This window comes from Tursiops truncatus, chromosome X (assembly GCF_011762595.2).
Source record: "Tursiops truncatus isolate mTurTru1 chromosome X, mTurTru1.mat.Y, whole genome shotgun sequence".
Lineage (NCBI taxonomy): Eukaryota > Metazoa > Chordata > Mammalia > Artiodactyla > Delphinidae > Tursiops > Tursiops truncatus.
The window spans coordinates 844,026-857,832 of record NC_047055.1 but is presented as its reverse complement, the minus strand read 5'-3'; the positions used below and the strand labels follow the sequence as shown (position 1 = coordinate 857,832).

General features: G+C 43.5%; 1 protein-coding gene across 12 annotated transcripts in view; it reads right to left on the bottom strand.

Moving 5' to 3' along the window:
* The window catches only part of F8 (coagulation factor VIII), a 122,745-nt gene that overhangs the window by 19,832 nt on the left and 89,106 nt on the right, over positions 1-13,807 (bottom strand). For 6 of the 12 annotated variants that reach the window (XM_073798755.1, XM_033848991.2, XM_073798757.1 and 3 more), the window contains 4 exons: positions 12,239-12,355; positions 11,646-11,717; positions 10,183-10,268; positions 6,779-6,934 (listed from right to left, as the gene is read on the bottom strand). In XM_073798755.1, the coding sequence (XP_073654856.1) occupies positions 6,779-6,934; positions 10,183-10,268; positions 11,646-11,717; positions 12,239-12,355 (431 nt within the window). Of the gene's footprint in view, positions 1-383; positions 2,070-2,863; positions 6,935-10,182; positions 10,269-10,757; positions 11,516-11,645; positions 11,718-12,238; positions 12,356-13,807 lie in introns of those variants that run through there. The other 6 variants (XM_073798758.1, XR_012329103.1, XR_012329102.1 and 3 more) reach the window with 6 other exon arrangements.

Here is a 13,807-nt window from a genome sequence, read left to right as displayed (position 1 = left end):
ATTCTCTTCCCCAGAAACTGCAACAGAACCATGAGAGTCCCTTCCGCCCCCTTTCCTCTTCTGTTTTCACCCAACTGTCCCCACCCACCCCTCTTCCCCCGCAAGGCTCCCCTCCCCCCGCGTCCTTCTTTCCGACTGAGGGTTAATTTGCACAGCTCTGGCTCGCTACTTAAGCTGCATGATTTTTTCACGATGACTCTGATTAGCGTATTTCGATGTCCGCCTGCATGATCGCCCGGTTCCCCCTGTGTTTCATGCGCCCCGTACGTGTTCGTGGGAATCATTGGATTCAGTACTACGCTGTTGTCGCTACAGCCCTCAGTCCATGATAAAGCCATTCTGACCCTCCTAGCTTGTGGTTCGTATTTACCTTATCTGTAAAGTGGGAATAGCTTATCTACCTGGCAGGAGGCGGCAAGCAGAAGCAGATAGCTCCCTTTTAGCTCCAAGATGGATTCGTTGATTCGAAATGGACAGTGTGCCTGTGAATCTACAGAGATCATTTGCGATGTGCTCCTTTCTCAGCTGCGGTGCGAATGTGTTCGGTGCAGAGCGGGGTGGGAGTGGGGGTGAGGGTGAGGGCGGGGTGGGCTCCAGAGCAGAGGTGTCAGACGTGCACTGGAGTTTTCAGTTCTGGCTCCATTTCGAGAGGTACGGGTAATCCACGTGGCAGCTTTTATTTGTAGTGCAGATCCTTCTACAAATCTTAGTTAACTCCAATATGTAAAATCGGCATGCTGCTTGGGTATCGTGTGATCGTGTGTATGCCAGACTGTGCCCTTGTTCCCCAAAAGCAGGATGGCGTTCCATTTTTAAACACTAAATTTCCGAGGCTTTTTGGTCCAACCGTTGCATGCAAACCGACTTAGCTGTTTTCTCAAATTCAATTTTATTTCCTTTAGTGTTGAGAGTGATGGTAGGAACTCTTCAGAATGTAATCTCATTCATTCGGCTTGGGAAAACGCATCCTTTGGGCTGAAGTTGTAGACGGCACTAATCTTTTGAGGTGAGATTTAAGGACACAGTTTGGGAACAGATCTTGGTTTTGCGTATTTGGGGGGGGAGGGGAATATGTGGAGTGTCGTCACTATGAGTTAAGTGTCCCAAAGTGGATGGGGCTTTTAGGGTACTCCTTTCTCCTTCTATTTCAGCAGTGTGGAAGCAGTGGCTGAGGAAATGTAGGGGAGGCCCATGTGAGACAGATTCAGCCACCCTTCCTGTGCTCTCACTTGGCTGCCCGAAGGGACTTTCCGAGCCCTGAAAGCCTAGTCCAGCTTGTTGCCACAGTGGTAAGGGTGCGTGCTCCCGTGCTCTTGCTTTTGCTGGTACACTCTTGTCAGCCTGGGCTGCAGCTCTGGCCTCCTTCCTATTGTCCTTATGACAAGAATGCTTAGGAATTATGGGCCGTGACTGGTGACAGCATTTGGGTTTGGGCGCAAGGAGAAGCCTCCTTAGACCTCTGGTCTAAACTCCTTGCTTTGAGGAGGTGGGGGGAGGGATTACCAGAGAGCCTGGTATTGGGTATACAAGCATAACTATAGAAAACGCTAAAGATTTTTTTCCGTTTGCCGTTGGTTCATTTATGTATCTCCCTCAGAAACTTCATAGCACGGAGAGCTGGGCCAAGGCCAGATTTCAGTGATTTTGACAGAAATCTCTTGCTATATGTCAACTTATGTTGACAGGACATGATTAGTGTTCTTTTTAACTTGAAAACCAGAGGGAAAGATCTGCATCGTTGAAATGTTCATTGACAATTCAAAATTAACATTCAAAATATTATGAAATATTGAAAATAGTGGCAGTGAAGCAGTGATCCTGAAAGGGTGCTTGGGCTCCCCTTTACAAGGGACTTCTATGATGAGAAATGTTGCTTATGAAAAAATATTCTGTATGTAAATGGTACAAAGATACTAAGTCATTTGAGAACCACTATACTGGAGGAAGACGACTAAGACTGAAATTTGTAAACTGGGCAAAAAGCTCTGGGATAGAAGGGTTCTGGTTAATGTGAACTGTCTAGGCATCTCTACTGCCATTAGACTAGACCAACAGTCCACAAACACTTTCTGTAAAGGAGGAGAGAGAAATATTTCAGTCTTTTCGCACCACATAATCTTCCTTGTTTGTTTGTTTTTGAAACTTTAAACACGTAAAAACCATTCTTAACTCACAGTCCATATGCAAAAGCAGGTTGTACTCCAAGTCCATGGGCTCTAGCTCGTGCAGCCCTTCACTAGAACCTAGAACATAGCAGTTACTCAATAACTGCTCAAGGAATGACCCTCATGAGTGTAGTTAATAACTATTTTATCTTTGTCATTGAACAAGAAAGGTTGAAAATAAATGAACTAGTCATTTAACTCCAGATTCTAAGAAACAAGAAGATAAATGAAAGTGAATTTTTAAATTTTTAAACAGAAATTAATTAATTAGAAAACAACACCTTCAAATCTATGTTTGATTTTAAGACCAAGAGTTGATTCTTTTAAAACCCAGTAGAATAGATAAACACCAACTCTGATAAAGGGGGAAAAAGAGAGATACATGTGTGCATGTAGGTAAAGATATATGGCATGGGAAGGGAGATAGAACTTTAATGTACACATTTACAGCAATTAACTATAGGTAACAGAAAATGAGAATGCCAGTAATCAGATAAGGAACGGAAAAGATAGTTCAAGTATCTACCACTAAACGAGGCACAGTGGCTTTTCCATCCAATTTTCGTTAAACAGATGATTACTACATTAATTAAACTATTCTAGAGCAATAGTTTAGTGGAAAAAGATGGAAGCTTTTACACTGTTTTCAAGGTTAGTATAACTCTAATGCCAAAGCCTGATAAATACAGCCCCCCAAAGAGGTAAAACAACTTTATTGATTGGTACAGATAGAAAAATTCTAAACAAAATGTTAGCAAATTGGATCCAGCTAAACTTTAAATGACTGATACACTATGACTTATGGGCAGTTTCCCCAGGAATGCAGCACCACGTTGTGCTGGAGCCCCAGCTAGGACTGGCTTGTGAGAGCCAATTGTGGGCGTCTGCTCCCAGCTCTGCATTCAATGACACTGTGTCAGCAGCTTGAAATCAGGTGTGATGGGAATATTTACATCATGGAAATCAGCAAACACTACAAATAAAGGCCTTTGTGCTGACTGCCCCCCACTTTGCCCCAGAGCTGGTTGCTAAACATTTGCCAGCCCACCATTGAGTGTGAGTATGATCTGACAATAGCAAAGAGAAGAAATGTGATCCTACCCAAGATGCTGAGAAAGCATTTGATGAAATTCTACAGCCATTCCAAATAAGGTAGGAGTAGCAAGAAACTAAAAATACTTGAAACTAACAGCATGTTAAACAGCAAAATATGGGATCCATTCCCATTAAAGTCAGAAGCAAGATCTGCTAATATTTAATAAACATATGCTAATATATCTATATCTATACATATATATCACACTGAAAACAAAAGAAGAGCAAAGAGCATTTTGGTCACCATCCAAGTCTACAAAGACTAATATCTGCTGCAGCCGCTGATGGACAGTGCACTTGGTGTTCAGAGGAAGAGATGAATGGGATAACAGGATGAGGCACTCTGTGCTTTAGACAGGAAATTAAAGATGATAACAGGATGCTCTGTGCTTTGGACGAACAGGCCGTTAGGTAGTTAATATGCATTTCAGGAAGAATTTTAATGAACCCTGCTTCTTGCATCTTCCCGTACATAGAAAAACACTATAATCGTGAACTCGAGGTATCTGTTCTTTGTGAATAGTAGTAATATTTTACCAAGATTCATGCTTGACTGCATGTATTCCTTAACAAAAAAATCATATGTAAACTAGCCTCCCCTCAACCCCTTTGGAGCAGTTCCTCAGAGCTATCTGAGAGGCTGCCTCCCAGGCTATAGTCATCAGTAAAACCCTGAATAAAGCTTGATTCACAACTCTCACGTTGTGTATTTTTCTTTTAGTTGACAACACAATATATAATGTTTATGTGTTTGTGTATGTGTCTGTGTGTGCGTGTATTAATCACAAAGGCATTTAGAGTGATTACTATTTCCTGTTTGCCAGGTCCTGTCAGCATAATGTCATCCACGTAATAGACCAGTATGGTGTTCTGTGGGATGTCGAGATGTCTGGGGTCCCTAGGGTCTATATTATGATAAGGAACAAGGGAAGTGGCATTGCCTTGAGGCATGGACAGTAAAGTTAATACTGTTGTTCCTACTTCATAAATGCAAATCTATTCTGATTTTGGTTGTCAATGGAAATGAAGAAGAAAGCATTTTCCAGGTCTGTAGTTTCACATTAGGTGCCTGAGGCTGTGTTAATGTGCTCCAGAGGAGATACTACACCTGGAATTGCAGGGTTTTTGTCATCACCACCTGATTAAATTTGTGATGATCTGTCATTTTTCCATGACTCGTCTGGCTTTTGTAGTGGCCAAACAGGGACCCTAAGGAGACTAGCCACTGGCTTGGGAAGCAACTATTCAAGGTGTAGTCACTGAGAGACTTGTATGCAGAGCATGGATGACTGCTTCAGAGACTGGGGAAGGGTTACCTCTTCAGGCAAAGGAGGTTCAGGGCAATTTGGCGGTTTGCAGTTCTCAGCCTCATGCATGTCTGCCTACATGTACCCATCCCGGGACTTCCCTGGTGGTTTAGTGGTTAAGACTCCAGGCTTCCACTACAGGAGGCACGGGTTGGATCCCTGGTCGGGGAGCTAACATCCTGCATGCTGTGCAGCACAGCCAATTTAAAAAAAATGTACCCATCCCTGGTCTCAGAGTTCCATTCCTTTCCACCAGTGCCCTTACCTTAGCATAACAGGCCTGGTGGGACTGACCATTTAATTGTCACTGTGACTCTGCAGTTCACATGCTCAGCTACTAGATTTGGTATTAGGTCCAAGTATCTGCCTGTAACCACAGGACATGGAAGGCTCCTCCAGAGCTCCATGGATGCATCCTGATTCTCTACATATGTTCATGGGTGTTCTTTGCATATATTCACAACATTTAATTTCTTTTTTCCCTATGTATGCCGTAAAAGGAAGGGCCATAAAAAGAAGACAGGTCACTCTACAATCAGGTATGCTAAACTTGTTGCCATAGCAACTAAATGCCACTGTCAATTTAATCTCCCAATGTCTTCCTCACCATCTGTAGCTCATCCCATTGTATCACTCACTGGTGATAATCTGAGAAATTGTGATGCCCCCGCATGGCATAGGTTACTGCGCATCCAGTCTTCTCCCCAAGCAGGGAATTACACCTGTGCTCCTTGAATATATTAGCAACATAACCCTAGAATTCCATTTTGAAGGTCTGTTTCCTGGGGCCACTTTTGGCAGCAATTGCTGTGCGAGGCAGGGTTCCAGCAAGAAACACGGAACACTAAAATTCGTATAATTTGAGGAAAGGTTAGTAAAGGTGCTAGCTAAGAAGGCGGGGGCAGGGTGCTGCCACCCCTAGGCCTGGAAGGCTGAGGAGAAGATTAGGTAGACAAAATGAGCAGAAATTCTGTGCATTCCTCCCACTGAGAAGTGGGTCCCTTCTAGGTCCCTGCCCCTTGAACGTGGGTGGATGTGTGACCTGCTTATAACCAACAGAATGTATTGCAAATGACACTACATGACTTAAAAGACTAAATTAGAAAAGGGGACGTCATCTCCACCTTGCTAGTTGGGCCAGTCATGCTGGGAGAAGCTACTTCAGTCAACAGCCCCAGAGGTCACTCAACACCAACCACCAGACATACAAGTAGAGATGCTTCCAAATGATTCCAGCCCCTAGCTGTCACATCTTCCCAGCTGAGGCCCCAGATACCATGGAGCAGAGAGACAGGCCATCCCTGCTGTGCCCTGTCCAAAGTCCTGACCCACAGAATCCAAGAACAAAACGAAATGGGCTTTTCTCATGACGCTAAGTTTTGGGGTCATCGGCAACTCAGCGATAGGAACTGGGACATGTAGAGAAAACCACTTTGAGGGGAGCAGTGGCCTTCAGTGGAGAGTTAACAGCCAAGGGAAGAAATACCCTGATATTCCACACATGCCAGGCTCACAGAAGAAGAGGCGTGGTAGCGAAGCAGGAAAACGGATCTGAAGGGGCAAACAGAAGTCATCTTGCATGGGGCCATTTTAGGATTTGAACCTTATTCTGAAGACAAGAGGGAGACATTGAAAGGTTTAGGCAGGGGACTGATAGTATGATCCCCAAAACGATGTGCAGCTTTTATTAGAGAAGAGACTAGAAACAGAAGAAGACTAGTTAGGAATGTAACATAATACGTCAAGTGTGAGGTGATGGGGCCTCGGGCTGTAGTAACAACTGTATAAATGAAACAGAAGAGATGGGAGAGGTGTTACCAAGGAAGAGTTGGCTGGATGTGTGGCTGTTCATCAGGGGGTGCAAGAATGAGGGAAAAGTAGATGATGAAGCTACGGTTTTGAGCCCGCTTGCCCTTTCGTCACTTCAAACCTAGAATGTCCATAAGCAAACTGACAATCTTATCAATCTACCCAGTCAGGGATCACACGTTTCTCTCAGCAGAGCACCTGTTCATTTCTATTGCCTATGAGATCCTTGATGCTGCCACTCTTTTGTCCATATGTCCGTAGTCACTCCTATTGCCCATGAGTGGAAAATTCTTTTTTGGGGGGTTAAATTTGTGGAAGCTATGAGTGTTTGTTCCATACCTGAAATCTGTCAAAAGCTCTTTAAAAGATTCATGCATTCTCTTAAAAGGACTAATTACATACCATTAAGGTCCCAGTGGAATTCCCTCGATAACTCCGCCACTGCTTTCCATCAAGGCTATACATGATGATAAATTGAGAGATGTAGAGGCTGGAAAACTTCTGACGGGCGCCCTGGGTCATGATGCTGTGAATAATCATTGGTGTCAACAGATCCACCTACAGATGAAAACAACCCTTTATTTTAAATGTATGTACCACCTTCTGAAATCATTTATCAGCTTAAGAAGAATCTACATGGATACAGATACACCCAGTATTACCTTGGAGGTGCAGGTGAAGCAGAGACCAATGCTGAAATGTGGATGCATGTGAAGCTGTGGAATAAATGATGGGAACGTGTAGGAAATGTGCTCACTGAGTTCCCAGACTACTTCCTGACAAAGGAAATCACTTCCACATCATTGAGCTCCAATTTCCTCTGCACACATCCTTTGTGCTGCACAAATTTAGTGCGGCTTCTTCTCTGTTTCCATTTCACTTTATATATAATTTCATTATAGTAAATTATTGCACCACATTGTAAAGTTTTCATGCTTTTTGCCTTCCTTGTTAGACTGAGATCCTTAATGCAGTAAACCTGTCTGAGTCACCTAACCTCTCTATGTCTCAATTTCTTTATCTGTAAAGTGGAGGGAATGATGGCATTTATGGCAAAAGGTTACCAGAGGATTAAAGAGTTAATACATTACATGTGCTGAGCTCACTGCCGAGCAGTAACGGAACAGTTACTACCTGTTAGCTTTTATATTCTCTCTAGCCCCAGCACCTAACGTAGCATCTGACGTAATACTGATGCTTAGCACATGTTTTGGAATGAATGAGTGAATAACAGTGGGTCTTAAAGAGGCAGGCATGGGTCACGCAAGCATTACAAGGCAGTAGCTATTACAGGAATTTTGACATCTGTTACTGCCCTAACAAGCCAGTCAAACTTAACTTCTCCCAGATTGGACTGGTCATGACTCTTGTGCTTAATGACTATCTTTTTCAGTTGACTGTAAGCTCCATCTATACATACACTCATTCATTCAAAGAATATATTTTTAGCATTTGTTATGTGCCAAGCACTGTTCTAGGTACTGGGAATAGAGTCGTGAACAATTAAAAAAAGAGTCCTGCCCTCATGGAACTTAAATTTGAGTTGGGGAAACAGACTATATATTATATATATGTTTTATTTGTTTACAGCTACACAAAGAAACAGTACAGTTCAACGTAAGTCATGATTTTGTACCCGGTACTTTCAGTTGCTTATGCCACTTATTGGCTGTGTGACATGGGACAAGTTATTTAACTTTTCTGTGCTTCACCTTCCTTATCTGAAATGAAGATTGTTGTGGTAGGGATTTAGTCGCTTGATTTGTTTTCAGTACATAGTAAGGAAGCCCTGTATACTTTAATATTTTGATCATGATTTTGATAAAGTATAAAAAAGTTTACTGATCAAGTCAGTAAACTGTGTGAAACTGGAAGACTAGAGAATACTTTGGGAGACAGAGCTTGGCAAGCTGGAACACTGGCCAAATCTAAGAAGCGGAAATTTAATAGGCTGTATCACTCAGGGTTCTTTGGCTATGCTTGGAAAAGGTGCTCTGTTTACTAGTCTCATCAGACTGTATCCAGTGAGGCAGATAGATTTCCCCAAATAGAAATGATGATGCTATTACAAAAAGGAAATACATAGAACAGATGCAGGGCAGCCAAATAGATTAAAATGTCCACTATGCGGTGATACATATAAAGTTGAAAGTGATAACCACAGAAATACAAGGTGAGAACATCTGGTTTGGCAGCTTCACAAACAAAAAAAATACTTAGGAATTAGCGAACAGTCAGGTCAAATTGAGTCATAATTGGCAGTGCCTACAAAACAAAAAAAAATGAGCTGATGTGGCATTAACAGATGTACTCTTTGTGTCTGCTTGCTGGTAAGCTAGCTCATCTTTCCCTGATCCCTATTTATTATTTTATTTTAATTTTTTAAATTAATTAATTAATTTATCTTTGGCTGCGTTGGGTCTTCGTTGCTGCGTGCGGGCTTTCTCTAGTTGCGGCGAGCAGGGGCTACTCTTCGTTGCGGTGCGCAGGCTTCTCATTGCGGTGGGTTCTTGCTGCAGAGCATGGGCTCTAGGCACGTGGGCTTCAGTAGTTGTGGCACATGGGCTCATTAGGTGTGGCTCGCAGGCTCTAGAACGCAGGCTCAGTAGTTGTGGCACACTGGCTTAGCTGCTCTGCGGCATGTGGGATATTCCCGGACCAAGGCTCAAACCTGTGTCCCCTTCATTGGCAGGCGGATGCTTAACCACTGCGCCACCAGGGAAGTTCCCTATTTATCATTTTAACCTCAGGGAAAATAGGAGAGCAGATGCAATCTTGCAAAGGAGTAAAGTATGTAGGGGAATTTCCTCAGCTGACTGAGAAAAAGATGAAAGCTGACGGACTAGAAGAGGATGCAGGTGGGGGAAGTAGGTGGTAAAACGTGTGTAATTAGTCCTGACTGATCACATGTTGACGTGAAAATATTTTTGGATATTTCGGGTTAAAGAAAATGTATTATTATTATTGTTATTTTTTTGGCTGTGCTGTGTAGCTTGCAGGATCTTAGTTCCCCAACCAGGGATTGAACCCAGGCCCTCAGCACTGAAAGCACAGAGTCCTAACCACTGGACCACCAGGGAATTCCCAAGAAAATGTATTATTAAAATGATTTTCATTTTAATGATGTTCCTTTTTTTAATGCAGCTACTAGAAAATGTAAAATTACATGTGTGGTTTGCATTTGTGGGTCACATTACATTTCTATTGGACAGCACTGCTCCAGAGGAAATGGGGAAGTGAGAAAATACGAAAGGCTGGGTCATTTAAAAAGAAATTGAGTTAATCTAGGACACTTTCAGTTATGGCTCCAAGTTGGTTTATCAGATTGGACTAACTTCAGTAGGTGTTTCTTACTACTGGGTGGTGTAGAAATGTGAAGAAGAAAGATTCAGTTTTAGAAAATGAAGAAGCCACATTTTCTTGGCTTGTGGGATGGGGGATTGAGCCATTTGTTTTTGTATTAAAATGAAGGGACTGGAGGACTCAAGGACATCTAGGCAGTTGAAGGCATCTAAAGGTAGAATACAGTCTTGGGAGGTGGTAAGTTCAATGTTATAGAAAATATTCAGAGATTCTAATCCCAACAGAAAGATTAAAAACACAGTGTACTCAATTCTATTCCTGAGTCTTTCATTCCTGACTCTTTTGGTACAAATCATAAACCACTCTATTCTTCAGTTCTTTCCTCGTCTATTACATGGAGTTTGATGAAAATGACTTTGGTATAAAGGAGATATAAAACTATAAAACGCTTTGAGCTTGCAAGAGGAATGTGTGATGTGATGGAATGCGATGCATTTTCTAACCTTGATCCAGGAAAAGGGGTCCTTGGTGCTCCAGGCATTGATTGATCCAGAATAATGAAGTCTGGCCAGCTTTGGGGCCCACTGTCCTTTGCCCAAGAAAGGGGAGAGAGATTAGATTCAGCTGGGTTGGTCCTAGTCATTTAGGAATAAAATTACTCTCTTGAGAAAGGTTAATGCTAGCTGTGGAGACGTTAAAGGCATAAAGCATATTAGTATCAATGACCACCAATGTGGCCTGCGGGCTGTAGGTTGAGAACTCTCATCAGTGACTACTACCAGGCCTGTCCTTGTTGTCCATTGTATTTTCTAAAATTTAATAATTTTGTTGATTGTTAGTACCTCTAGTTAGCTAATACTGGAATGTGTTACCATCACTATCAAATAATATTATTATTTCTTTATTACCTAACGTATGTTCACTGGAGAAAAATTAGAAAATAAAATATAAAAATAAAACGTAAGTAAAAATAAAAATAAAAGAAGTAAAAAACAACATACTTCCGCCCAGAGAAAAATAATACTATTTTAGTATATAACTTACAAGCCTCTTTTTCTTTCTTTTTTTTTTTTTTTTTTTGCGGTACGCGGGCCTCTCACTTTCGCGGCCTCTCTCGTTGCGGAGCACAGGCTCCGGACGCGCAGGCTCAGCGGCCATGGCTCACGGGCCCAGCCGCTCCGCGGCATGTGGGATCCTCCCGGACCGGGGCACGAACCCGCGTCCCCTGCATCGGCAGGCGGACTCTCAACCACTGCGCCACCAGGGAAGCCCTCTTTTTCTTTTCTTTTCAAAGTGGCCTTACATTTGGTAATTCCTCCAGCAATTTGTTTGTTTTTCAAATGCAATTTTTTCCCTCTAAAACAGAGTTTGGCCAACTTTGTTCTGTAAATAATTTAACCTTTGCAGATCATCTTGTCTTGTTGCAATTACTTAAATGCTGTTGTAGAGCAAAAGCGGCCACAGATGATTGTAACTGAAAGGGTGTGGCTTCTTTATGGAGCGAAATTAGAATTTCATGTAATTTTCACATGTCATGGAATACTATTCTTCTTTTGTTTTTTTCCCCCAATAATTTAAGAATAGAAAAGTGATTCTTAGCTTGAAGGCCATACAAAATCAAGTGATGGGCTGGATGTGGCCTGCGGGCTGTAGTTTGAGAACTCTCTCTAGATCCAGTTCAAGCTTTCTATCACTGCTCACAGAAAAATGTAGCTTCTTGCTACAGTGAAGAGAATGGACTCAAGGGAAGCCATACGGAAGGCAGGCAGGACATTTAAGGTGGTAGTGGCATTACTCAGGTGAGAAGTGATGATGGCCTGAATTAAGATGCTCACACTGGGAAATGGAGAAGAGAAAATAGATTTGAAAGGCACCTATGGAGACGGATTGGTTATCTGAATCTTTCCAATAGAAATAAAAAAGATATAATCAGCCCAGTGCTTTACGAGAAAGGAATAGTATTTACCATATTGTCCTGAAGCTGTAATCTGAAAATCTCTAATGCGTCCAGAAGCCATTCCCAGTGGAGTCTGACATTCTGAAATCACATGAAGGGAGCACGATAGTTAGAAGTGCAGAAAGTATAGCTGCACAAATGCAAGTCAATGAGAACACCAACAAATGCTCATATTTTTTAGTGTTTACTATGTGCCAAGAACTGTACTAAATATTTTATTGTACTGTATCATTGAATTCACTCCAACAGGTAGGTGCTACTGCTACTCACATTGTGCAGCTGAGGAAACTAGGGTCAATACGTAAGTACACCAGTGGTTCTCCTACTTGTTTAGGGTGAAAACTCAAATTCTTCCAAATGATATTTGTAAGTTATCTTTGGTAACTGAACCAAAACTAAGTTTCAAAATTTGCTCTTGGAGCTTCAGGGTCAAAGTCAGGGTCAAGGCTTCAAGCCTATCTGCCCTCCTCTGAGGGCTCTGATGATTTCTACCAGCAATATTCATTTTAGATTTGGAAAGGACTGTGAGCTGGTATTCGTTTCCCGACAAAAGCAACCGTCCTAGGAAGGGGGAAAGAGGTATAGAGGTAGGTGCCACTCACTCCTGTTGTACACCAGGAAGAGCGTGCTCATCCCAGCTTGCAGGTGCTCGCCAATAAGACATTCTATCCGCCAAATTCCAACTTTGGATGGTAGCATTTCCACTGTCTCAAAAACACCTTATCAAAACCAAAAGGAACAAAAATTATTTCTTTTCACACAAATGGGCATAAGATACACTGGCTTATGCAGAATATCAAAGGAGATCTACCCAAGTCAGTTGCACCATTCTTGGACCCCTCAAACCCAGAGTGCTTGGCATGTGACCCCTACAGCTGGAGGCCCTGGAAATTGAGTACTGACCCCAGGAAATGGGAAAGACTGGGTGACGGGATGCTTTGGTGGTGGAGACAGGAGAAAGATTGGCCTGCACTCAGTGCTTTTCGAAGCCAGAGGTGTATTTCTCATTGACGAGATGTGGGCTCCCTGCCTTGAGGGGTAAAGTAACTCCAGGAGCAAGAAGCTAGAGGGTGAATGCTGAGGGGCTGAGGAATCAGTCACAGTGACCACCCAGAATAAAGGTGGAAACAACCAGGTCAAGAGGATTTCATGAGGGACGGTCCCAAAAGGGAGTCTCTGAAGAGCCCCTGAAAGTACCCCACCAAACATAGAGTCAGATTGAAATATCTGCCTGGTGCAGACAGTGGTGCCATCCCTCGCCTCTGCCCTTGCCCCGCTGCGGTTCAGACCAGCAACAGCCAGGAGTGCAGGGGGAAGCATAAGGTAGCGAGACAGAAAACTCAACCAACTTGGAGGACGAGATACTGAACTTAAATCAAGTTCAGAATTTTGATTAATATCTTGGAGTAGACATTGTAATTTGTGACCTGAACTATATTTGTGATGTAAAGTGACTGCAGGACTGTTTATTACTTAAGAGTGAGCAGAGTATGGTAGGAGGAGCTTCAAGATGGCAGAGGAGTAAGACGTGGAGATCTCCTTACCCCCCGCAAATACATCAGAAATACAACTACATGTGGAACAACCCCTACAGAACACCTACTGAACGCTGGCAGAAGACCTCAGACCTCCCAAAAGGCAAGAAACTCCCCACGTACCTGGGTAGGGTAAAAGAAAAAAGAAAAAACAGAGACAAAAGGATAGGGACGGGACCTGCACCAGTGGGAAGGAGCTGTGAAGGAGGAAAGGTTTCCACACACTAGGAGCCCCTTCGCGGGCGGAGACTGCAGGAGGCAGAGGGGGCAGCTTCAGAGCCGCGGAGGAGAGCACGGCAACAGGGGTGCGGAGGGCAAAGCGGGGAGATTCCCGCACAGAGTATCGGTGCCAACCAGCACTCACCAGCCGGAGAGGCTTGTCTGCTCACCCGCCGAGGCGGGCGGGGCTGGGAGCTGAGGCTCAGGCTTCGGGTCGGAGTGCAGGGAGAGGACTGGGGTTGGCGGCGTGAACACAGCCTGAAGGGGTTAGTGCACCACGGCTAGTGCACTGCAGGCTCGCCCGGCATCCGTACCCCTCCCTCCCCCCGGCCTGAGTGAGCCAGAGCCCCCGAATCAGTGGCTCCTTTAACCCCGTCCTGTCTGAGCTAAGAACAGACGCCCTCCTGCGACCTACAC